At 46.8% G+C, this 24367-nt stretch overlaps 3 protein-coding genes across 3 annotated transcripts; 2 read left to right on the top strand and 1 right to left on the bottom strand.

Annotated features, from left to right (window-relative positions):
- Nucleotides 1-2022: 2022 nt before the first annotated feature.
- NELFCD (negative elongation factor complex member C/D) lies at nucleotides 2023-9741 on the top strand. Its single transcript, XM_053453022.1, has 15 exons — nucleotides 2023-2144; nucleotides 4735-4841; nucleotides 5624-5733; nucleotides 5925-6034; nucleotides 6205-6312; nucleotides 6422-6574; nucleotides 7004-7134; nucleotides 7283-7448; nucleotides 7540-7674; nucleotides 7861-8000; nucleotides 8308-8422; nucleotides 8602-8697; nucleotides 8971-9111; nucleotides 9203-9332; nucleotides 9473-9741. Exons 1-15 carry the CDS (start codon nucleotides 2067-2069, stop codon nucleotides 9505-9507), a joined length of 1755 nt encoding a protein of 584 aa, XP_053308997.1. The 5' UTR covers nucleotides 2023-2066; the 3' UTR covers nucleotides 9508-9741.
- A 262-nt stretch (nucleotides 9742-10003) lies between these two features.
- Nucleotides 10004-18804, bottom strand: CTSZ (cathepsin Z). Its single transcript, XM_053453025.1, has 6 exons — nucleotides 18619-18804; nucleotides 16473-16636; nucleotides 15981-16160; nucleotides 11633-11783; nucleotides 10830-10995; nucleotides 10004-10401 (listed from the first exon to the last, which is right to left on the bottom strand). The coding sequence occupies exons 1-6, from the start codon at nucleotides 18792-18794 to the stop codon at nucleotides 10288-10290; spliced, it is 951 nt and encodes a 316-aa protein (XP_053309000.1). The 5' UTR covers nucleotides 18795-18804; the 3' UTR covers nucleotides 10004-10287.
- A 1740-nt stretch (nucleotides 18805-20544) lies between these two features.
- TUBB1 (tubulin beta 1 class VI) lies at nucleotides 20545-23832 on the top strand. The gene is made up of 4 exons (XM_053453023.1): nucleotides 20545-20757; nucleotides 21573-21681; nucleotides 21999-22109; nucleotides 22289-23832. The coding sequence occupies exons 1-4, from the start codon at nucleotides 20701-20703 to the stop codon at nucleotides 23377-23379; spliced, it is 1368 nt and encodes a 455-aa protein (XP_053308998.1). The 5' UTR covers nucleotides 20545-20700; the 3' UTR covers nucleotides 23380-23832.
- Nucleotides 23833-24367: the final 535 nt, after the last annotated feature.

Below are 24367 nucleotides of genomic sequence, written 5' to 3'. Positions count from 1 at the left end.
CTTCGCACCCCCTCCTCTCCTGAGACATCCTTGTGTGATCTTAAATCATAAGCATAATGTTCGACCTCCTCACGAAAATGATCACCCCCCCCTTTTCTTCTGTACAACACCCCTCACTTTTTTTAATTTTTCTGTTTTATTTTTATTTTACTGCTGGATTATTCTTGTACAGACTGTAAAATGTATTATTTTGTACAACTTTATTGAAAAAAAAAAAAACAACTTGTAGAAGATCTTTTTTGTGCCTTGATTTTGGCTGTGCCCTGTACACTAAGCTAAGATGTAAGTATGATTACTCTAAACAGCGGTGTCACGCGCCCCCGAGGCCGCTCGGAGTGGGGGCCACTTTTACCTGTACTCTTATAATTATATCTAATTTTTTTTTCTGGTTTACAAAAGCAAAAAGCTGTTTAGCAAACGACAAAAACTTGTACAAATGTTGCAAACTTAACCACTTAAGTGAGGTCTTCATGATGTGACCCCATACGGCTTCAACGTGCATTTTTCTTTTTATTTTTTTTTTTATTTTAGCTTTATCGCATTTACATCTATCCAAATGCAAAAACCTGGCTTGTTTCTACATAAACCAAATTTTGCTACAAATAAGTGCTAGTCTTCTTATCCTTCCCTTCGTCTTGGTCGTTTCTGACCCCCCCCCAACCCCCTTAAAAAAAAAAAAAATCGTACAAAGATAGGAATCCACCTTAAAGCAGCATTGAATGTATTCGGAATGATTCGCCGGCCGGGGCATCGATTTAAGATGTGTTTTACGTAAAATAAAAAATGTAATAAATGTTAGATCGTGTAGCATGTTCCCAATCTGGCCTCAATTTTAAAAGGATTTTATATATTTCGCTGGGTAAAAAAAAAATCTTCGAAATTGGCTACAAATTAAAAGCCGCAGCCTTTGTGATGTCATCGCATTAGCGCAAACATCCCCCCTCTCCCGAGGTTCAGGTGGGCTTTAGCCTCGTGCGGTTCTAGTACAACAGAAACACAGCGCCCTCCGCCCATAACACGCTGCAACCCTACGCCTAATAATACATTCTGCCAGGGTAACTCCATGTGAAGCAGAGTAATCCTCCTGTGTATTTTATTTATACATTCTGCAGGATTAGTTCCATGTGAAGCAGAATAATCCTCCCATGTATTTGATCTATGCATTCTGCAGATGAAGGCCACTGCTGTTGGCCTCTCACGGATTTGATCTATGCGTTCTGCTTGGGCCCTTCCTAAAGATGCCCGCCCTCATTGCCCGTTCATGATAACCCCCCCCCCCCTCGTGTATTAATCTATGCATTCTGTGTGGGTGGTCCCAGACGAAGCACATGGCTAGCCCTTTATAGTATCCTGTAGATTTGATCTATGCATTCTGCATGGGTGATTTCAGATGAAGCTCACTGTTGGCCATTCTTAACCCCCTTGTGTGATAAGGTTGGAGCTCATAGCTGGCCATTTATAATAACCCTCACACAGATTTGATCTATGCATGCTGCATGCATGATGCAAGAAGAAGCTTGTCACTGTTAACCCTTTATAACAACCTGCCGTGGCGTATAGAGCCTCTTTACTTTCTAAAACAATATGTTGGTTATACGTTTGGCTGCACCGGCCAGGCCCTTTCCTTATGGGGGGGGGGCTGTGTTTAATAGCCCCATGTTTCTTCCTTACTAAGTTTATTATTGCCACAGCCAGTGGTTATATCTGTGGCCCCTTTTTAGCATCAATGTGCCAAAGCACCAAACCCAGTGCTGTGCATACCGCCTGCACCTTCTTCAGTAGGGCCCCTCACTTCACTCTGCACCCCTTTATCCCTAGGCCTTTGGGGCCCTAACTTCACCCTGCACCCTTTTATCCATAGGCCTTTGGGGGGCTGCTCTGCTCCACACTGCAGCTGCGTCACCGGTCGCTATGAGCATGTACAGGGCCAGGCAGGTTGTAGTACCGGCAGGCGGCCGCTGGGTGGCACTGGAGTGCTGTGAGCGCAGCTTTGTTGGTAATACGTCATCTCTCCGCGACGGAAGCAGGAAGTGGGATTATCGCCGGAGCTCCGACAGACTAGTAGGATGGAGCCGGATTTCTTCATTGGGGCAGGAACGGGAGGAGGCTCGGCTATTGTCGGCGACTGGGACGAAAGAGGCGTGGTGGGTGTATGGAGGGGCAAATGGGGAACGAGGGGTGCAGCTGGAGTTACAGGAACAGAGGTAGAGGGGCAGTTGTGTCGGCAGGGAGAGTATATCGGGGCAATGGAGAGGGAGCAAGCAGGCAATGGTTGGTGGTATATTGAGAAGGAGGCAGTAGCCGGAGGAGGGGGGGGGTATATTGAGAAGGTGACAGTAGTGTGGGGGGTATATTGGGAAGGTGACAGTAGTTGGGGGGTATATTGAGAAGGTGGCAGTAGTTGGGTGGTATATTGAGAAGGTGGCAGTAGTTGGGTGGTATATTGAGAAGGTGGCAGTAGTTGGGTGGTATATTGAGAAGGTGACAGTAGTTGGGGGGGTATATTGAGAAGGTGACAGTAGTTGGGGTGGTATATTGAGAAAGTGACAGTAGTTGGGGGGGTATATTGAGAAGGTGACAGTAGTTGGGGGGGTATATTGAGAAGGTGACAGTAGTGTGGGGGGTATATTGAGAAGGTGACAGTAGTTGGGGGGTATATTGAGAAGGTGACAGTAGTTGGGGGGTATATTGAGAAGGTGACAGTAGTTGGGGGGTATATTGAGAAGGTGGCAGTAGTTGGGTGGTATATTGAGAAGGTGGCAGTAGTTGGGGGGTATATTGAGAAGGTGGCAGTAGTTGGGTGGTATATTGAGAAGGTGGCAGTAGTTGGGGGTATATTGAGAAGGTGACAGTAGTTGGGGGGGGTATATTGGGAAGGTGGCAGTAGTTGGGGGGGTATATTGAGAAGGTGACAGTAGTGTGGGGGGTATATTGAGAAGGTGACAGTAGTTGTGGGGGTATATTGAGAAGGTGACAGTAGTTGGGGGGTATATTGAGAAGGTGGCAGTAGTTGGGGGGTATATTGAGAAGGTGACAGTAGTGTGGGGGGTATATTGAGAAGGTGACAGTAGTTGGGGGGGTATATTGAGAAGGTGACAGTAGTTGGGAGGGTATATTGAGAAGGTGACAGTAGTTGGGGGGGTATATTGAGAAGGTGACAGTAGTAGTTGGGGGGTATATTGAGAAGGTGTCAGTAGTTGGGTGGTATATTGAGAAGGTGGCAGTAGTTGGGGGTATATTGAGAAGGTGACAGTAGTTGGGGGGGTATATTGGGAAGGTGGCAGTAGTTGGGGGGGTATATTGAGAAGGTGACAGTAGTGTGGGGGGTATATTGAGAAGGTGACAGTAGTTGTGGGGGTATATTGAGAAGGTGACAGTAGTTGTGGGGGTATATTGAGAAGGTGACAGTAGTTGTGGGGGTATATTGAGAAGGTGACAGTAGTTGTGGGGGTATATTGAGAAGGTGACAGTAGTTGGGGGGGTATATTGAGAAGGTGACAGTAGTTGGGGGGTATATTGAGAAGGTGACAGTAGTGTGGGGGGTATATTGAGAAGGTGACAGTAGTTGGGGTGGTATATTGAGAAGGTGACAGTAGTGTGGGGGGTATATTGAGAAGGTGACAGTAGTGTGGGGGGTATATTGAGAAGGTGACAGTAGTAGTTGGGGGGTATATTTAGAAGGTGACAGTAGTTGGGGGGTATATTGAGAAGGTGGCAGTAGTTGGGTGGTATATTGAGAAGGTGGCAGTAGTTGGGGGTATATTGAGAAGGTGACAGCAGTTGGGGGGGTATATTGGGAAGGTGGCAGTAGTTGGGGGGTATATTGAGAAGGTGACAGTAGTGTGGGGGGTATATTGAGAAGGTGACAGTAGTTGTGGGGGTATATTGAGAAGGTGACAGTAGTTGGGGGGTATATTGAGAAGGTGGCAGTAGTTGGGGGGTATATTGAGAAGGTGACAGTAGTGTGGGGGGTATATTGAGAAGGTGACAGTAGTTGGGGGGGTATATTGAGAAGGTGACAGTAGTGTGGGGGGTATATTGAGAAGGTGACAGTAGTTGGGGGGGTATATTGAGAAGGTGACAGTAGTTGGGGTGGTATATTGAGAAGGTGACAGTAGTGTGGGGGGTATATTGAGAAGGTGACAGTAGTGTGGGGGGTATATTGAGAAGGTGACAGTAGTAGTTGGGTGGTATATTGAGAAGGTGGCAGTAGTTGGGTGGTATATTGAGAAGGTGGCAGTAGTTGGGGGTATATTGAGAAGGTGACAGTAGTTGGGGGGGTATATTGGGAAGGTGGCAGTAGTTGGGGGGGTATATTGGGAAGGTGGCAGTAGTTGGGGGGGTATATTGAGAAGGTGACAGTAGTGTGGGGGGTATATTGAGAAGGTGACAGTAGTTGTGGGGGTATATTGAGAAGGTGACAGTAGTTGGGGGGGTATATTGAGAAGGTGACAGTAGTTGTGGGGGTATATTGAGAAGGTGACAGTAGTTGGGGGGGTATATTGAGAAGGTGACAGTAGTTGGGGGGGTATATTGAGAAGGTGACAGTAGTTGGGGGGGTATATTGAGAAGGTGGCAGTAGTTGGGGGGTATATTGAGAACCATAACAACCATTGGAATCCTGCTTGCTGCACCACTTTAGATGGAAACTCTGCTTTTAAAAGATATAAATGCAGGTGACGTGTAACGAATATCACGAGCTGCATCTGATATAGTTTAATATCTACTATTCAGGACGAGGAATACTGCGAGGACGATGCCGAGGTGCAGCAGGAATGCCTGCAGAAATTCACCACCCGGGATTACATCATGGAACCGGCAATATTCAACACCCTGAAGACGTGAGTTCTGTGTGTGTGTGTGTGTATAATATATATTATGGCCCCTGGATAGATCGGTACGTGAGGCGCTGCGTGATACGTGGTACATATGTAACGAAACATCGGTTTATTTACCCCTTTTACGTTTGTAAACAAAGTAATTTAACCTATAGCAAGGAGAGCACGTAAGGAAAAAAGGTATATACAAAGTAAATCTTTATTAAACACTATGATTTAAATACATATAAAAAAAAATATAATATAAAAAAGCATATCGGCACCAAGACACATATAGGAAGGTACATATGAACAGCGACACAGGACTACAGGAACTAGGATGGAAATACGTATGTATATGAAGGCACAAATAGAAAACACAAGGATGACCAAAGCGGTAAAGTGAAAAGGAACAAATGAAATAACATACTGTATGGTACATCGGTGCTCAAAAGTTACTATGTATTTAAATCATAGTGTTTAATAAAGATTTACTTTGTATATACCTTTTTTCCTTACGTGCTCTCCTTGCTATAGGTTTTGGTGTTTATGTATGTACAGTGCACGTACCTCTGCCACCATTGGTAGTTTGTTCGTTTTTGGTGACTAACAAAGTAATTTGCAGGCTTGGGCGTTCTAAAAAAAAAAATAAAAAAAAAATTGACAGATATCCGTTATTCTGTACAGTCGGCTGCCGGGATATTATTAATCTTGGAGAGAAATGCATGATCGCTTGTATAGGTGGCCCCCGGATTATACACAAGTACCCCAAAAACATTTATTTTATCTCATTATTTGTTCTTTAGGTACTTCCAGGCTGGAGGATCCCCAGAAAATGTAATCCAGCTGTTGTCGGAAAACTACACGGCTGTTGCTCAGACTGTCAATTTGTTGGCGGAATGGCTCATCCAATCAGGTAAGTGCAGATCCCGGCTGCTCGCTCATTGGTCCTGCAGACATTACATTTAGGGTCCATTTTAGTAAATGCCCTGGGGGGGGCGGGGGATAAATCCTAAATAGAGTTGATGTTGCCAGTTACTTGTCAGGTCCCCAGTGTTAGTAGACATGACCCGGACCACCCCACGCTGTGATGTGCTTGTGTTGCAGGCGTGGAGCCGGTGCAGGTACAGGAGACCGTGGAAAATCACCTGAAGAGCTTATTGATCAAACACTTTGACCCACGGAAAGCCGACTCCATCTTTACAGAAGAAGGAGAGGTAATGTGGCTGTTTTGTTTACCTTTCCACGTACCCTTCTAGTAACATCTAGTATCGTTTGTTGTTGGTGACATCACATATGTTTTACCCGAATGAGTGGTCGTGACCTAGAGCTTCCACGCGGCTCCACGTGACTTTTGGATAAAATAGATTCTTGTTCTATGTTGCAGACCCCTGGGTGGTTGGAGCAGATGATCGCGCACACAACTTGGAGAGATCTCTTCTACAAACTGGCCGAGGCGCACCCCGACTGCTTAATGCTTAATTTCACAGTGAAGGTGAGACGTGAGCGTCTTCTGATGAGGGACTGGAAAGCAACGGGTACTAATAGTAGATTCCCAATAGCGTGATAGGGTTTAAACTTAAGTCTGTTTCTGTATTTCACAGCTAATATCGGATGCAGGATATCAGGGTGAAATCACCAGCGTCTCCACTGCGTGCCAGCAGCTGGAGGTCTTCTCAAGGGTCTTGCGTACATCGCTGGCGACCATCCTGGACGGAGGGGAGGAGAACCTGGAAAAAAATCTCCCGGAGTTTGCGGTGAGTTTGTACGACCTGCCCAAGAAAAGCCGGGGGGTGGGGGGTTAAAATATCATGTTAGGGAGTTCTGTTTACTTAATGATTTTCCCAGGATAATAAATATTTTGCTGTAATTGGCAGTGGGATTGGGGGGGGGGTTTACCGTGAGCACAGCTCCACAAGATTGCACTTTTTTAATTTTATTTTAAAGAACGGTTTTCTGATAATTATGCATTGAGGACATTTAAGTGTTAAATTGACTCCTTGCAGCTGCCGAGGCATCGTTTGCTGACGCATTTCGCTGCAGCCCCAGGTTACTCACTACCCCGGCACGGGGTAACCAGAACAAACCAACGTAACTGAAGCTTCTGGTCTCTCTTCTCCCTGCCGCTGTCTCGCTCTCTGCGTGTTTATTGTTCTCTCATTCTCTGACACTCTGTCTCTCTGCAGAAAATGGTGTGTCACGGAGAGCACACGTATCTCTTTGCCCAGGCGATCATGTCTATCCTGGCACAGGAAGAGCAGGGGGGATCTGCCATGCGCCGAATTGCCCAAGAGGTGCAAAGGTTCGCGCATGAAAAGTAAGCACCCTGCAGGCTGGGGACATTGGGGATAAAAAGGGTAAAACTAAGTACTGACCTCTGTGTTTATTGGATTATAATATCTGCTCTAACGCTCAGCTTTTCAACCCTTTCTTCATGGATTTTATTTATTTTGTGTTTGGTCCAGGGGCCACGATGCCAGTCAGATCACGCTGGCAATGGGCACGGCCGCATCCTACCCACGAGCATGCCAGGCTCTAGGGGCCATGTTGTCTAAAGGAGCATTGAATCCGGCTGACATCACGGTCTTGTTCAAGATGTTTACGAGCATGGACGCACCTCCGGTGGAGCTGGTGGGTATGCAGGGGTGGGCAAGGCACCCAAGGATTTTAATCTTTTTTATTGTCCGCAGGCAACAAACATTTTCATTTTTTTTATTGTCAGATCCGTGTTCCCGCTTTCCTGGATCTTTTCATGCTGTCTCTGTTCAAACCGGGGGCAAAAATAAATCAGGATCATAAACATAAATATATCCACATCTTGGCATATGCAGCCAGTGTGGTGGAAACCTGGAAAAAGGTAAGTGGAGGGACTTTAGGCCACCGCTGACAGCCTGCGGGGGGGCACAGAACAGAGCTTTGCTCCAGACTGGTACAGGGGGTGCAGAATGGGGGTCCTTGCATATTAAATGCAGTATGGAGGGGAAGGTAATGGGGGATGGTACTGTGTTTTCCAGCTCAATTCTCAATTTGTCTCAATTTGCAGAATAAGCGAGTGAATATTAACAAGGACGAGTTGAAGTCAACATCCAAAGCGATCGAGACCGTCCACAATCTCTGCTGTAACGAGAACAAGGGTGCATCTGAGCTGGTGGCCGAGCTGAGCACCCTGTATCAATGTATCCGGTGGGTGTGGCCTATGCATAAACCCCAGTGTGACCCCACTGTGCACTTCTGACCCCAGTGTGCACTTCTGACCCCAGTGTGCACTTCTGACCCCAGTGTGCACTTCTGACCCCAGTGTGCACTTCTGACCCCAGTGTGCACTTCTGACCCCAGTGTGCACTCACGCACTCCTCACCTGTTTGGGCAGAGGGCCTGTAATGCAGCAGGGAATATATATATATAGCATTCTAGTACACAAGGAGTTATGTAAAGCATATTCTGCATCTCCCTGCCTGTCCTGTGTCTGAATGCATTATCCGTGTTCCAGGTTTCCGGTGGTGGCCATGGGAGTCCTGAAGTGGGTGGAATGGACGGTGTCAGAGCCTCGGTATTTCCAGCTGCAGACGGATCACACGCCTGTACACCTGGCCCTGCTGGACGAGGTAATTAGATTGTAAGCTCTGCGTACGACGCTCTGCTTATCCTGAAGCATTTGAATCTGTGTGCTTTTACACTTACATAATCTTCCGGAATATCTCTCTCAACCAGCTTTTAATTGCTTAACCTCTCCTGCTAGGAGTCTATTCCATGTCTGTGTTCAGCTCTAATCCTGTCCTTGCAGATCAGCACCTGCCACCAGCTTCTGCATCCTCAGGTCCTGCAGCTCCTCATCAAGCTGTTTGAGACAGAACATTCTCAGCTGGATGTCATGGAACAGGTAAGTGTGTGAAGGTGAACTCGCCTGTTAATATGTTACACATATGACAGAGGTCTCGGCAGTCCGATCGTCGTGTTATTTATAAACTGCCAAAGATGGTTACTCATAAGCTGCTGAGAACAGGCTAGTTAAGCATGACGGCGCAGGATTCTGTATTCCTTTTTAGCTCTGGTTTCTCATTGTCTCCCTCTGTCATTCTCACACTCTCTCCTCCCTCCCTCCCTCCCTCCCTCACTCACTCACTCACTCACTCACTCTCTCTCTCCCCTTCAGATGGAGCTGAAGAAAACTTTACTGGATAGAATGGTTCATCTCCTGAGCCGAGGGTACGTCCTACCCGTGGTAACCTACATCCGCCGCTGCCTGGAAAAGATGGACACCGATATCTCGCTCATCCGATACTTTGTAACCGAGGTGAGCTGTGACGCTGCGCTGACATCCCGTCTCTGGAATTCCAGAGAGTTTCCGTCTCTAATATCTCTAATATGGTCTCCTCTCTGTAAAGGTTCTAGATGTCATCACCCCCCCTTACACCTCGGACTTCGTCCAGCTCTTTCTCCCTATTCTGGAGAACGAAAGCATCGCCGGGACCATCAAAACCGAAGGGGAACACGATCCTGTAACGGAATTTATCGGTAGGTAATGATGGCTTCTGCGGGTTCAATCCCAGCAAAGCAAAAACCGTGTCTCTTCCCGTCCTAAATCTCTAAGACTTAAACTCTTCTGTTATTCCCTGCTGGGTATTAACCCCGTGTCTGTGTGTTTTGTCTTGAAGCTCACTGCAAATCCAAATTCACCATGATGAACTAACCTGACGGCACCAGCAGAAAGGGCCGCTTTCCCCGGACGGTATTTTATGGCTTCTCTGCTTACAAAGGCAGATCTAAGTCCGAGGTTCGACACCCAGCTTGCAAGTTAAGTCTGTTAGTATCTGTATATAGAGACGTGTTTTTTTTTTTTTTGTACTTTGGGTTGTCGAGTTGTACAGACTTTTTTTTGTTGTTCTGATATTTTTAAATAAAATAAAAATGGTGTTTAAAGCCACCCTGTATTGTCTGGTAAGGTGAGTTTGGGGCTTTCCCGGCGCCCCGTTCATGCGGCCATATGGGGTGACCACATTGGGCAATTCTTACAGAACTATTTTTTTAAACCCCCCCCCCTATTGTGTAGCTACATATATAATTATTGGCAATTAATTCATTGAAAACACTATTCGAGTTAAATATACATATGTTCGTCCAAACTTTTATTTGGATTTTTACTTATAAAACACACAATGGCGATAAGCTTTGTGTATAATCTGCTATTTAAAAAAAAAATGCCACCCTGGTGCTAAAAACAGCATAATCGAAAAATATTTCCCAAGGCGTTAAATCAGCGAGTATTTTTCATGCTGGGACCGCCTTTGGTACTGAAAGCATTTTGTAACGAGAGGTAAACGCTGATCCGGTTTCCTGAGCGATAAAGTTTGTCTGCGTTTTAGTTTGAAATCACATTTGCGTCATCCGTATAGAGTAATTTTTTCTTCCAGGACGACCTTCGTTAACGAGGTGCGAAGGTCACTGGGGTGATCCTTAAGAGAAGTTTTGTTCATGGAAGAATGGGGTCTCCATAAGCACAGTCCTCCTCAAGGGCAAGGTTATAATCTGCTCCCTTTCCTCCTTTGTATTTGCTTGTAACAATCCGCAGCCAGCCCCTTTCGCCCTGCGGAGACAAGCGAAATGCGTTAGTAGAAGGCAGGGTACCGAAATACTCAGGGAAACAGAATACGGCTTACTGAGAGTCGTACAGGAGGCTGGAACGGGTAATCGCAAGCGGGCGACTGTTTCCCAAAGTATTTTTAGTGCAGTATGGGAATGAACAAGTAAATGAATGAGCGCAATTTTTGCTAAAGTCGTGTTCATCAGATTCTGAGGATCTACTGAGAGTAGAGTGGAGTAGCTGGTAGTTTAATTCCAGCCCTTAACTCAACGTGTCTTATTACATACATCATGTAACATGTATGTTGACTGTGTCACATTGTATTATGGGTAAGCGTTTTAGGAGGGGGAGACCTGGCACACCGTGGATTCTGCGTCTGATCGGGAAAGTGGTTGCATTTTGGGCAGTTCCTGTAGACACAAAGTTCTCACCCAAGGCTCGCCCCACGAGTTTCGGACGATCCAGTATTCCACGCCGGAGTCATCCACGCCCCAGCCGGCCACAGACACGATATGATTCACCATCGCTTCGGGTTGGTATTCAGAGTACACGCCACCGCTATATGCATCCAGCTGTTCTGTGGCCATAATCCCGCAGCTGCGAAAGGCGAGAGATACAAGTCAGCAGGTAAATTCTGCGTATGGAAGAGTTTATTAGCCAACGTACAACCATGTGAAGCACACGTGAAGCTTGAATAAATATTTCTCAGCAATTATCCGCGGTGGGAACGGATCTGCACACAGTACGCGCCGTCTTCTGATTAAGGTATTAGTGTGAGTTGGGGGTGTTGGGGTAATTAATAAAGGGATATTGTAGGTTTATATCAGTATGAGATTTAATGCCCTGTGGCCCCCTACGGCACATCTATTTAAGTGGTCATCGGATGGTAGTCCGTCTCCCTTTTATTAGTGTTGAGGGCTTTTGTTTTGCTCCGTGGTGGCAGTTAAATGTAATTACCCGGTAATCTCTGCACATAGGAGAAGCAGCCCAATGAGGGGTATCAGGATGTCCAGCTACAACTGCACCTAACTCTCCTGCAACTCCTGGTGGCCTCGAGTGGGGCAGGATGACCCATGTTTAAAATAGTGTTTGGATATAGATTATGATGTAATTTCTGTACCCGGAGGCTCCATGAGAGTGGTGGTCAGGAGAGGTCTCCCCCTCCTCTAGAGGATCAGTGATAAAGATCGTCCTCCATGAAGCTGAGAAAAGTCTACATAATGAAGGGCTTTACCTGATTGGGCCGTTCTTGTAGATTTCCGCCATCATTTTCTCTCTTCCACTGACAGATCCGAAGTCTCCCACCTTCCAGAGGGTGTAGTTTGACAGGACGAAGCATTTCCCGAAGGTGACGCAGGTTCCGCACTGGTTGAATTTGTTGCATTCTGAAACGTTTAGAGAGAAATGAATAAAATGAATGAATATCTGGAGGGTATCTCCTGCTGTAACACCCCTGTTTTTCACCTGGTATATCTTTATCCTGCCTGTCTCCATACCCTGCTGCTATCAAAGGGTTAAATTCGCTGCCCTCTAGTCTAGCCTAATTGCAATTGTAAGCCATGGTGTGAACCATCTCCCTCCTGTTTGCAATCACCGTATCGGACGACTTGTGAGGCAGGCCTCTATATTTCTAGACCCCACTTGGCCACGGGCTTGCTTGGCCGTGTAGCTGCTGTGGTCTTGTCCCCTAAGTGGACTCTTCGTAAGCGGATAGCCGACAGATAGGAGTTAAAACCGGCAGTAGAAAGGAGGGACATGGGACACCACATACCAAGTACCTCAGCAGAAAGCAGGTAACACACAGAAGCGCATACATGCTTCACCTCCTTCCCTACTAACACTGCAGCCTCTACACCCCTTGACAAAGCATCTACAGTCCACATAACTCCATCCCATCTCCCACCCTAGCTCATACGCCTTTCTGTTTTCTTCATACCCCAACACCACCAACAAACTAACTGCTGTCCATGACCGTTTCATCTCTAACCACCTTAGCCTTCTTGCAATTGCTTAAATGTGGTTGACACCCTCGGACACTACCTCTCCTGCTGCTCTCACTTACGGTGGCCTTCACTTCAGCCACACTCCCAGACCTGGAGACAAACAGGGAGGTGGTGTTGGTATTCTCCTCTCTCCTTGCTGCACCTTTCAGTGTCTACCACAAATTCCCTCTCTATCTTTCGAAGTACACTCTGCCTTTTCTCCCCGATTGCTCTTCGCGTTGCAGTGATCTCCGGCCTCCTGGCCCTACGTCACATTTCTTTGATCACTTTGCTGCTTGGCTTTCCAACTTTCTTTCCTCCACCATCCCTACACTAATCCTAGGGGACTTCAATATACCTATTTATGACCCATCCTCACCTGCTGCTTCCAAACTACATTCACTCTCCTCCTCCCTCGGACTCACAATGGACTAACTCCCCGACGCACCGTGGCGGTCATCAAATTGATCTAGTGTTCTCCTACCCTTGTTCCACGTCTCAGTTCTCCAACTCTCCCATCTGTCTGATCACAGCCTGCTTACATTTAATCTCAACATAACACACACACCCACCCTACCCAAGAAACCACCACAAACCTACCGTAACATCAGCAACCTCAACACTCCACAGCTTTCAGATACACTACGGCCGCTCCTCTCAAGTATATCCTCCTCCTGTCCTGACACGGCTCAGTATAACCATACACTAGCCTAGATATGGTTACTCCTGTAACTGTACGCAATCCCTCCACACCGTCCACCTCAGCCATGGCATTCCAAACAGACGCGTCTCCTTCAAAGGTGTTCCCGTACCGCTGAGCGCCTGTGGAGGAAGTCTCGTTCACCTGAAGACTTCATTCACTACAAATTCATGCTCACTCCTATACACCGGCCCTCCATCTCTCTAAACAAACATATTTCACTTCATTAATCGCCTCTCTTCCCCATAACCCTAAACGCCTTTCCTCCTCATTTAACACCCTTCTCAGACCCACAGCACCTCCCCTGCCCTCCAACTTCTCTGCCCAAGAGCTTGCCACATAGTTCAAAAATGAAATTTACATATCAGGGATAACATCCTCCCCCATAGTGTCAATCATTTGCTACCCCAACCTCCCTCCTCACCTCAATCCATCCTCACCTGCTTCAGCCCAGTTACACCATTCAAAGTGTCCAAGGTCCTTCCCACCTCACCACCTGTCCCCTCGATCCTGCACCTTCACATCTCCTACCACCCCTCTCTAGTGTCCTTACCCCAAGCCTAACCCACATCTTTAATCTCTCCTTGTCCTCTGGTGTATTCCCATCCTCATTCAAACATGCCATTACCTCCCCCATCCTAAAGAAACCGTCCCTTGATCCCACACCCCCATCAAACTACCAGTTTCACTTCTCCTGCTAGCTTCCAAACTGCTGGAACGATTAATCTGCAATCAACTGACACACTTTCTCTCTTCAAACTCTTGGACCCTCTACAATCTGGCTTCCGTCCACAGCATTCAACAGAGACAGCGCTGGCTAAGATTACTAATGACCTCCTCGCAGCTAAAACGAAAGGCCAATTCTCAGAAGCCTTCGCCACAGTCGACCACCCTCTTCTACGAACCCTCCATGCTCGTGGCATCCGTGACATGGCTCTTTCATGGCTTAAATCCTACCTTTCTAACTGTACTTTTAGTGTCTCATTCACTGGAACTTGCTCCTCGCCCCTACCGCTTTCTATTGGTGTTCCTCAAGCCTCTGTTCTTGGGCCTCTGCTATTCTCCATCTACACTTCTTCCCTCGGACAACTTATTTCTTCCTTGAGTTTCCAGTACCACCTATATGCAGATGACGCCCTACTCTATATTTCTGCTCCTGACCTTTCCCCCCTCTCTTCTATCTCGCCTCACTGACCGTCTATCAGGAATTGCATCATGGATGGCGTCCCGTTACCTAAAGCTCAACATCTCTAAAACGGAACTCCTGGTAATCCCGCCATCTGCTCTCTGCCATCTCCATTACTGTTGATAACTCCACTATCCAACCAACAGACCAGGTTCGCTGCCTTGGCTTAACCCTCAACTCTGCTCTCTCCTTCATCCCACACATCTAGTCCCTCACCAAATCCTGCCGCCTCCACCTGAGAAACATCTCCCGAATCCGCCCTTTCCTCATGCAAGAGACCACCAAGTTACTAATCCACTCCCTTGTGATATCCAGCCTGGATTATTGCAACTGCCTACTAACCGGTCTCCCCCTCTCCCGCCTTTCACCGCTTCAATCCATCCTCAAAACTGCAGCCAGATTAATCTTTCTCTGCCGCCGCTCCTCATCCGCTGCTTCACTGTGCCAATCACTTCATTGGCTCCCCATACCCTCCAGAATCAAATTTAAACTTCTGACCTATAGAGCCCTCAACAACTCAGCACCACCTTACATCTCTATCCTCCTATCCAAATACACCCCTTATACTATACAACGCAACACTATACTATACAACACTATACTATACAACGCAACACTATACCTTACATCTCTATCCTCCTATCCAAATACACCCCTTATACTATACAACGCAACACTATACTATACTATACCTAACATCTCTATCCTCCTATCCAGATACACCCCTATACTATACAACACAACACTATACTATACAACACAACACTATACTATACAACGCAACACTATACCTTACATCTTTATCCTCCTATCCAAATACACCCCTTATACTATACAACGCAACACTATACTATACAACGCAACACCATACTATACCTTACATCTCTATCCTCCTATCCAAATCCACCCCTATACTATACAACACAACGCTATACTATACAACGCAACACTATACCTTACATCTCTATCCTCCTATCCAAATACACCCCTTATACTAAACAACACAACAACACTATACTATACTATACAACACAACACTATACTATACCTTACATCTCTATCCTCCTATCCAAATACCCCCCTACCCGCCCTCTTCGCTCTTCTCACGACCTGCGGCTTTCTTCTGCTGCTGTTTCCTCTTCCCGCTCCCGCGTTCAGGATTTCACCCGCGCCGCTCCTCTCCTGTGGAAATCCCTTCCCTGTTCCCTCCGACTTTCTGCCTCGTACGCGACTTTCAAAACCTCTCTGAAAACCCACCTGTTCAGGGAAGCGACGTTCCATCCCATCACTCCCAGCCATCATCATAATCAAGCCATCTGAACAAACAGCTTCAACACATCATCGGAACCAAATCAACTCATCCCCATCCAAGCCCTCCTCTCCTATTGTCTCACTCCCCTGAACCACTGATTGTAAGCTCCCGGGAGCAGGGCCCTCTTCTCCTTTGCACCAGTTTATTATTGTGTGTGTTATTGTAGGTGTGTGTGTAATTGTGTGTGTTATTGTAGGTGTTTATAAATTGTTCTAATGAATGTAACAGTGCTGCGGAATCGGCCGGCGCTTTATAAATAAATGTAATGTAATGTGGGCCGGCCTACAACCAGGAAGTAGGCGTGGCATGCATGAGTGGGCAGAACTATAGCTAATCAGAATTATTGTTGTGTACTGAGAATAAATAATTTCTCCCGCAGTAAATAACCCGCAGAGCTCGTACCCTGATCCTTGGCCTGGTAGTTGTTGCAGGTCTCGTCAGGGATCCCGTGTTCATGCGCGTACTCCCAGACCCCACCGTGGTCTCCCCCCTCGCAGGATCCGGCGTTTCCGCAGTCGATGACGTTTTGGACGGACAGGTAGGCAGAAGGCCACGCCCCCTTCTTCTTTATGTTAATGCGGTCTGTACGAGAAATCACACAATTCTTTAAATACCCAACTTCGGCCGGTCCGTCTCCCAAACCCCTGCGCCCCTCTCTCCCCCCTGATGCCCCTCTTTTCTAGGAGGTCAGAATGTTTGCTGGGTATGAGGGCATCACAGGGTTCTACAGCCCTAAAAGCCCCGATAATGTGTATAGAAACAGCAGGAAACGGTTTTATAAATTGGGTAAAAACGATAATTGCCTGGAGGGTTTCTTGTCTTTTTGTGTTCCCGTGTCACCCAGACCCCCGGTCGCCCATTAACCTGCCCTCAGTATGGGCATCACGCGCTCACCTGCCATGGCGCTGGTGCTCCCGTGGGCCCAGCACGAGCCGCAGTACTGGGGTATGTGCTGATTGCGGGTCGTGCTGACGTAGTTGGTGCCGTTCACGTTGCGCCAGTCCCACGCCTTGGGCAGGCTGCGGGCCGGGAGGTATTCGTGGGGCCGCGGGTAATTCCTAAACACAGATACAAAGGGTTTTGAGACACATGTGGCAGCGCATTTCACTCCCCCCCACCATTAAAGGGTTAAACCAGGAGGTTGGGGTATAAACCCTTTCCACTGGGTACCAGTCCATTTGTGGCCTGAGTTAGGGGCAGAAGGGGTGTTTGTTGGCTGCTGAGATAGGAGGGCGAGAGATGGGGAGGGGGAGAGAAAAGAGAGAGATGACGAGATGGAAACATTTAAATACATAAAGGGGGTTAATAAAGGACGGGAGGGAATTTATTTCAAAGGAGAAGAAAAATTACAACAAAAGACCGGAATCTAACACTAGAGGGTCAGAGACTGAGATGGAACAGAAGGAAGTTTTTCTTTACTGAGAGGAAGGTAGATAAGTGGAACAGCCTCCCAGCAGAAGTGGTAGAGGGTAATACAGTGAGGGTATTAAACACGCATGAGATAGACATACGGCTCCTGAATCTAAGACAAGATCAACGACTGATTAAGGTTTGAGTCTTTACAGTAGGAGAAACGCGTGACTAGACGGGGGCCGGATAGGGCCGATCTGCCGGCAGGTTCTGTTTGATGTAATGGCGGTTCGTAGGATATGCTGCCTGTAGGGGGCGCTGTGGCGTTTCTCCCGTCAGTTTCTATGTTAAAGAGCCGGATGTTTTTCTCATAATAATCGTGTGGCATCAGCAGGATATTTTGCCCTGGGGGGGAAAATCCGAGGAATAAACCCCCTCCTGGATTTACTTTACGGGCAGCCTTAGGAGTAAAACTTCAGGAGACTCCCAAGCCCCAAAAACACCCCCTGTCTGCGATTAATGCCACAGATCACGTCCATGGGGTTGCCATGGGGACTGCACTGTTCTGAAACAGAATTGTTCTTTATAAATAAATTTTGGGGAGCGTCCGGTGATGCAGCTTCCTCTCCGGACAGACAGACCCCCCCGGCTAAAACATCTGGCCCGTGATGAAGGAACATCTCGTGCTGCCTCGGGGGTGTGTGGGGCAGTTAATGAATCACCTGGGGCAGTTAATTACACTGAAAAACATGTTTATCCTGAAACCATCAAGAACGTCCCATAGACTTTGGCCCCCGTCTAGTCGCCCGTTTCTCCTGCTGTAAAGACTCAAACCTTAATCAGTCGTTGGTCTTGTCTTAGATTCAGGAGCCGTATGTCTATCCCATGCATGTTTAATCCCCTCACTGTATTACCCTCTACCACTTCTGCTGGGATGCTGTTCCACTTATCTACCACACTCTCAGTAAAGTGAAGCTTTACCTTTAATATCATTCCACGGACCTTAAATAAAACATAGGAGGAGGAAAACTTTTGATGGATTTGGTGACATAACAGAAAATAATTCCCCTCCCCACGCTCTTTCTAACGGGACTTTCTCGTGTAATCGGGGAGTTTCGGTTCCTGTGGCCCTTTGATAATCTTTTCTATGTGTGTAAAGTGCGGGGTTCCAGGTCAGAACCCAGACCCCCCCCCCCCGCTCCGGAATGGTAGATTCTCTCCGCCGAGCGGGGATTTCCACCCATATGACAAATCACATGATCTGCCGACCGGCACATCGTACGTTTAAGCAGCAGATTGTTGAAGCGTCACTGTGTTTATGAGACGAGAAGCCAATAAAACGGTATTTTAACAATAATAAAAACAATTTAAAAAATCATTTTACAGAATTAACGCCGCAGAAAAGACATTCATTTCCCCCAATTTCATCTCTTTCTGTTCTGACGATAAATATTATGAACATAGCGTTTGGTGGCCGAGGAGATCATTCATCTGAAACGCAAACCTTTCATTCCTGATTCTACTCCGGGCGTGTTTATCTCTGGTATTCCTGCCACCTATGCTGGAAGGCTGTTCCATGCATACACAACTTTCTATTAAAAGAATTCCAATCCGCCCCACAGCATCCCGCCTAAGAAAAAGTATGAATGAGTGCGTTCCCAGGAGAGTGCTGGGGGGCGCTGCTACTCACCGGACCCCCGGGTGTCTTTTGGCTGCTGGTTTGTAGCAGGGCTGCCCTTCTTGGAAGTAGAGTCCGGCGTTCGCCCAGCAGATGAAGCCGGCGAGCAGGAGAAGCTGCAGCTTGGACATGGTGGAGGGAGACTGGTGAGAAAAACAGGAAGGAGGGTGAAGAGAGCGGCTGGGCATAGAAATGCTTCCCCGTCTGCTGATTCATTTAAAGGGCCGGCTCGGCATTGTGGGAGGGGGAGGGGCGGCAGATACTTTGTAACTCGCAATAACACCGCGCAAACTCGCTCGCTAACCGGGGGCCGGCGTGCCGAGGAGATCAGCCAATCAAACCACAGAATAATAAAGTTCCTTACTCCGAATTCTCAGTAGCCATTCTCAGAAAACCCTGGCCCAGTGACCCCCCTTCCCCGTTGTATAACTGCGTGTGTGGGGGGGGAATATTTGGGTGTTTCCACACGCGAGGGTTAAGGTTTTTCTGCCTGACCTACGCAAAGGGTTAATCCTTCCATTCAAACCATACGGCTGCCCCAGGGGCTACTGCGGCTCTCGGGTCTACGGGGCGCTGTGTGTTGGGAGGCGTTGGGGGGGCGCATACAACACAATATACATACAATGCGACATACAATATACATGCAATATTACATACAGTACACATACTATATACACACAATGTTACATACAGTACACACACACAACACAATATATATAGTGTGACATACAATATACACACAACACAATATACATACAATATTACATGCAGTACACATACAACACAATATACATACAATGTGACACACAATACGCAGATAATACAATACACACATTACATGCAGTACACATACAATGTGACACACAATACAATACATACACACAATATTACATGCAGTAGACATACGTGACATACAATATACACACACAATACACAATGTACACACATTACATACAGTACACACACAGAACACAATATACATACAATGTACACACACTATTACACACAACACACATACAATATACACACAATACACATACCATGTGGCATACAATACACACACTATTACATACAGTACACATACAACACAATTTACAAACAATACACACAATACAAACATGATACAATATACATACAATGTACACACACACAACACAATATACACACAATACACATAACATGTGACATACAATATACACACAATGCAATATACATACAATGTACACACTATTACATACAGTACACACACAATACAATACACATACCATGTGACATACAATACACACACAATACACATACCATGTGACATACAATACACACAGAATACACATACAATACAATATACATACAATGTACACACTATTACATGCAACACAATATACATACAATACAAACATGATACAATATACACACAATATTACATACAGTACACATACAATGTGACATACAATATACACACAATACAATATACATACAATGAACACACATTACATGCAGTACACATACAACAGAATATACACAATACAATATTACAGGACACATACAATGCGACATACAATATACACACACACAACAAAATATACACACAACTCAATACACATAATGTGACATACAGGACACATACAAAACAAGACACATAATGTTACATACGTTGTGTTCTTATTCATCGTTTATATTAATTTTTTTGCGTTCCGGTAAAGCGCGTTTTGGGGCAGTTTATCTGTAATGAGCTCAGAATCTCGCTGGGACGTGAAAAGGAAATTCCATTGAATCCGGATCCCTGGAACGAGGGCATCCCACAAACTCACGTGTAGTTACGATATGATGTCATCGCCGAATATATTCAACAAAAGACAAGGAAACTATGTTAAATATGACATATTTGGTGAAGGAAAGAGAAATATCCCGCACTCACCCGAGATAAGCGTGACAGCGGCACACGTGACACGCAGGCACTGGGGACCCGCGCCGTCCGCCCCAGCTGTGCACTGATAAGGCTCCCGTCGGGCGAAGGCGCTCTATAAAAGCCCCAGGAGCGTGTTTTCTGCATCACTGTCACTTCTGCCGGCAGAGAGGACTCCAGAGGCCGTCAGCATGCGGGAAATAGTCCACCTACAGATAGGACAATGCGGCAACCAGATCGGAGGCAAGGTGAGTGAATGAGCTTCCGAAATCCTCACCCCAAAGCCAATGACCACGTCTCGCTGTGAATGTCAGCCTGGCGTCCATCTCTCAGGTGCTGTCACATTTCTAGTCTCTTGCCGGAAACTGTCCGTATCAAATTCTCTCTGTCGGCGTATCCGATATCCAAACAATTCTTTACCTCTGCTGCCTGTCCTCATTCACGCCATTCATTCATTTCAATCATTGGGAATTAATTCCAAGTTTTACCCAAGTTTTGTAAGCCCAAGTTTTGCCGAATCTTTAGAATAATAGCGGGTCCCCCACACGTTTCTCCAGTAGGATGGGGAGGGGGACCCTGTCATTGCACTTATTTTGTCCTATCATTGCACTTATTTTGGGAGCGCTGGCGGTGGGCTGTGGGCGACTGTTCCGGCGGGGGAGGGTGCGCCCCCACGTTCTGCTCACACAGATAAGGAGACATTGGGCTGGTCTGGTGAACGCCAGATACGGCTCGGTGACGCTGAAAGCACTTTTTGTGTTCCTGTCTTTTTGGGTCAGTATATTGGGGGAGGGGTGGCAGCCCTGCAGACTTTAACCCTTAAATCATTCCTATACGATAATTGGCGATTAGCCGGACCATACCATTACCTTCTGTACCAGTGTTACAATAGTGGGGTCACTGTCTGAATATACTGCCATCAGCGATCGTTAACGTAAAGTATAGGTTAAATGAAGAAAATGTATTAATAGCCAAAAAATGGGAAAAGCTCCGAATTTGATTAGCGTGGGGCTCTTATAATAAGATTACTGATTATCCCATGTTTCTCTTTGATTGGCCGCAGTTCTGGGAGGTCATTAGCGATGAACATGGAATCGATACCAGCGGAAGGTACCGAGGAGATTCCGATTCCCAACTGGAGAGAATTAACGTCTATTTCAACGAAGCTCATTGTAAGTGACGTGCTGGTGGGGGGGTGGGGAGGGTTGATTTCCGATAACACGATCAATAAGGACACAATGACTTAATAGAACGTAGATCAATGCAAGAGGCCAAGAAGTTTCAAACAAAGCCTTGGATTGTTAAGATCTTTATTAACGGACCCGGAATTCTAGACATATAAACATTCTTTACCTGCAGCGTGTTACATGTCTGCGGTTAGATACAATGTTACACCCGGAGTGTTCCATCATACGATATTTTGTATGTTTGTGTACATAGTATAGAATTCATTGTTTTGGGTATTTTTTTCTTTCCTTTTTTCCTCCAGCCCATAAATACGTCCCCCGAGCCGTGCTTGTAGACCTGGAACCTGGGACCATGGACAGCCTTCGCTCCAGTGTTATCGGGCCGCTTTTTCGCCCAGACAGCTTCATCCACGGTAACCGTCCCTTAATAAATAATCATATAAAAGGTAGAGAGAAGACATTGCATCCAACGTATGCTTCTGAAATAATTAGAGAGAAATAACCATCTCCCTGTATCAATCCCGTGAGGTCCGGCTGATCGTAGTCATCGTGGATCACCGATACATTAAGGGTTAATTCTGTTTCAATGCAGGAAATTCAGGAGCTGGGAATAACTGGGCCAAGGGCCACTACACGGAAGGAGCGGAGCTGATCGAGTCTGTGATGGACGTGGTGAGAGCTGAGAGCGAAAGCTGCGATTGCCTTCAAGGGTTCCAGCTCGTTCACTCGCTTGGGGGAGGAACCGGCTCCGGGATGGGGACCCTCCTCATCAACAAGATCCGAGAAGAGTATCCCGACCGGATAATGAACACCTTCAGCATCATGCCCTCACCCAAGGTGTCCGACACGGTGGTGGAACCTTATAACGCCATTCTGTCCATTCATCAGCTGATCGAGAACACAGACGAAACATTCTGCATCGACAACGAAGCTCTGTACGACATCTGCTTCCGTACCCTCAAGCTGTCCAACCCGACATACGGGGACCTCAACCACCTGGTCTCCATGACCATGAGTGGCGTTACTACATCTCTGCGGTTCCCAGGGCAGCTTAACGCGGACTTGAGGAAGTTGGCGGTCAACATGGTGCCCTTCCCTCGTCTCCATTTCTTTATGACCGGCTTCGCCCCTCTGACTTCTCGCCGGAGCCAGCAATACAGAGCACTGACCGTGCCCGAGCTCACGCAGCAGATGTTCGACCCCAAGAGCATGATGACGGCGTGCGACCCCCACCACGGCCGCTACCTGACAGTGGCGGGAATCTTTCGTGGTCAGATGTCCACCAAGGAAGTCGACGAGCAAATGCTGGCGGTGCAGACCAAGAACAGCGCCTACTTCGTGGAGTGGATCCCCAACAATGTCAAGGTGGCGGTTTGTGACATCCCGCCTCGTGGCCTCAAACTATCGGCCACCTTTATCGGCAACAACACAGCGATCCAAGAGATCTTCAAGCGCATAGCAGAGCAGTTTTCAGCCATGTACCGGAGGAAGGCCTTCCTGCACTGGTACACCGGCGAGGGCATGGACGAGATGGAGTTTACCGAAGCCGAGTGCAACACCCACGACCTGATCGCAGAATATCAGCAGTACCAGGACGCCACCGCTGAGATGGAAGGATATTTTGACGACGACGACGTGGAGGAAAAGGAAGAAGTGCAGGAAACCGTGGAGAGGGTATTTTGAAGGAGACGTCCAATACGGTGGCTTCAAGGCTAACGCCGATTCCTTTCAAACCAGAATTGACTCGATTCCAACTCAGAATTCATCGAGCAGAAGTGAAACGGCCGCCTTCGTGCTTTCGAGTTTCACAATATACATTTTTGTCTATTTTAATATAGAACTTCCGAGACCGGCGGACTTGGTTGCCAAACTCGATTAAGATTTCATTGCTCGACCATTGTGACAATTATTGTATTTCACGCATATACTTGTTGCTTTACACTATCATAATATTTAAATCATCTGCGCTTTGCATCCCCCTTATCAGCCGTTTAGATGTCCGGCTCCCCCGTGTAATTTCATGCTTAGACAGAAATGAAATTGCGCATTCATGTTACATACGTGGCTTCTTTCATGTGTTTCACCCACACGGTGTGGGATATTTAGTAAAAGATTTAAAAATAAAGAAAATGAAAACTTGTACAAACCTGACCATTTCTATTATAGGAGAATTCCACGCAGGGCTTGAGTGTCGAGAAGACGACTAATTCAAATAAAACGGGACAGGAGATTGGGTTCATTTTTTGGGTCCTTCTGGTTTCTGGAATTTTACGATAAATGCACTCAAGAGAAGAGCCTCTTCTCCATGCGCCAACGCACCAAGTATAGCGAATACTACTCCACATGAGTGCACCCGTCCCAAATCATGTGACCAATGCAAAGAGAAGTCACTTGAATCACAGCGGCTCTTCAAAGGCGAGTGTCTGTCATAACGGGTCAATATTTACCTTTCCATTAGCAATAACACAAAGCCAATAACGATTATATTACTCTTCAGGTACTGGGAGTAGGTCCGATCTATACGTACTTTTTTTTTTATTACTAAAACCATAACTATCAGACACCCTAGTTAGTGCTATGCAACAACTCTCACCATCCACCATTCCCTGGAACGTCAGCTACTGCAGCACACGGCTGCTGGGGAGGCAAAGTCTGTGAAGCGTAAGCCCAA

Source organism: Spea bombifrons, chromosome 13, assembly GCF_027358695.1.
Source record: "Spea bombifrons isolate aSpeBom1 chromosome 13, aSpeBom1.2.pri, whole genome shotgun sequence".
Classification (NCBI taxonomy): Eukaryota; Metazoa; Chordata; class Amphibia; order Anura; family Pelobatidae; genus Spea; species Spea bombifrons.
Note: the sequence above shows the minus strand (reverse complement) of the source record. Positions and strands in the feature narration are given on the sequence as shown.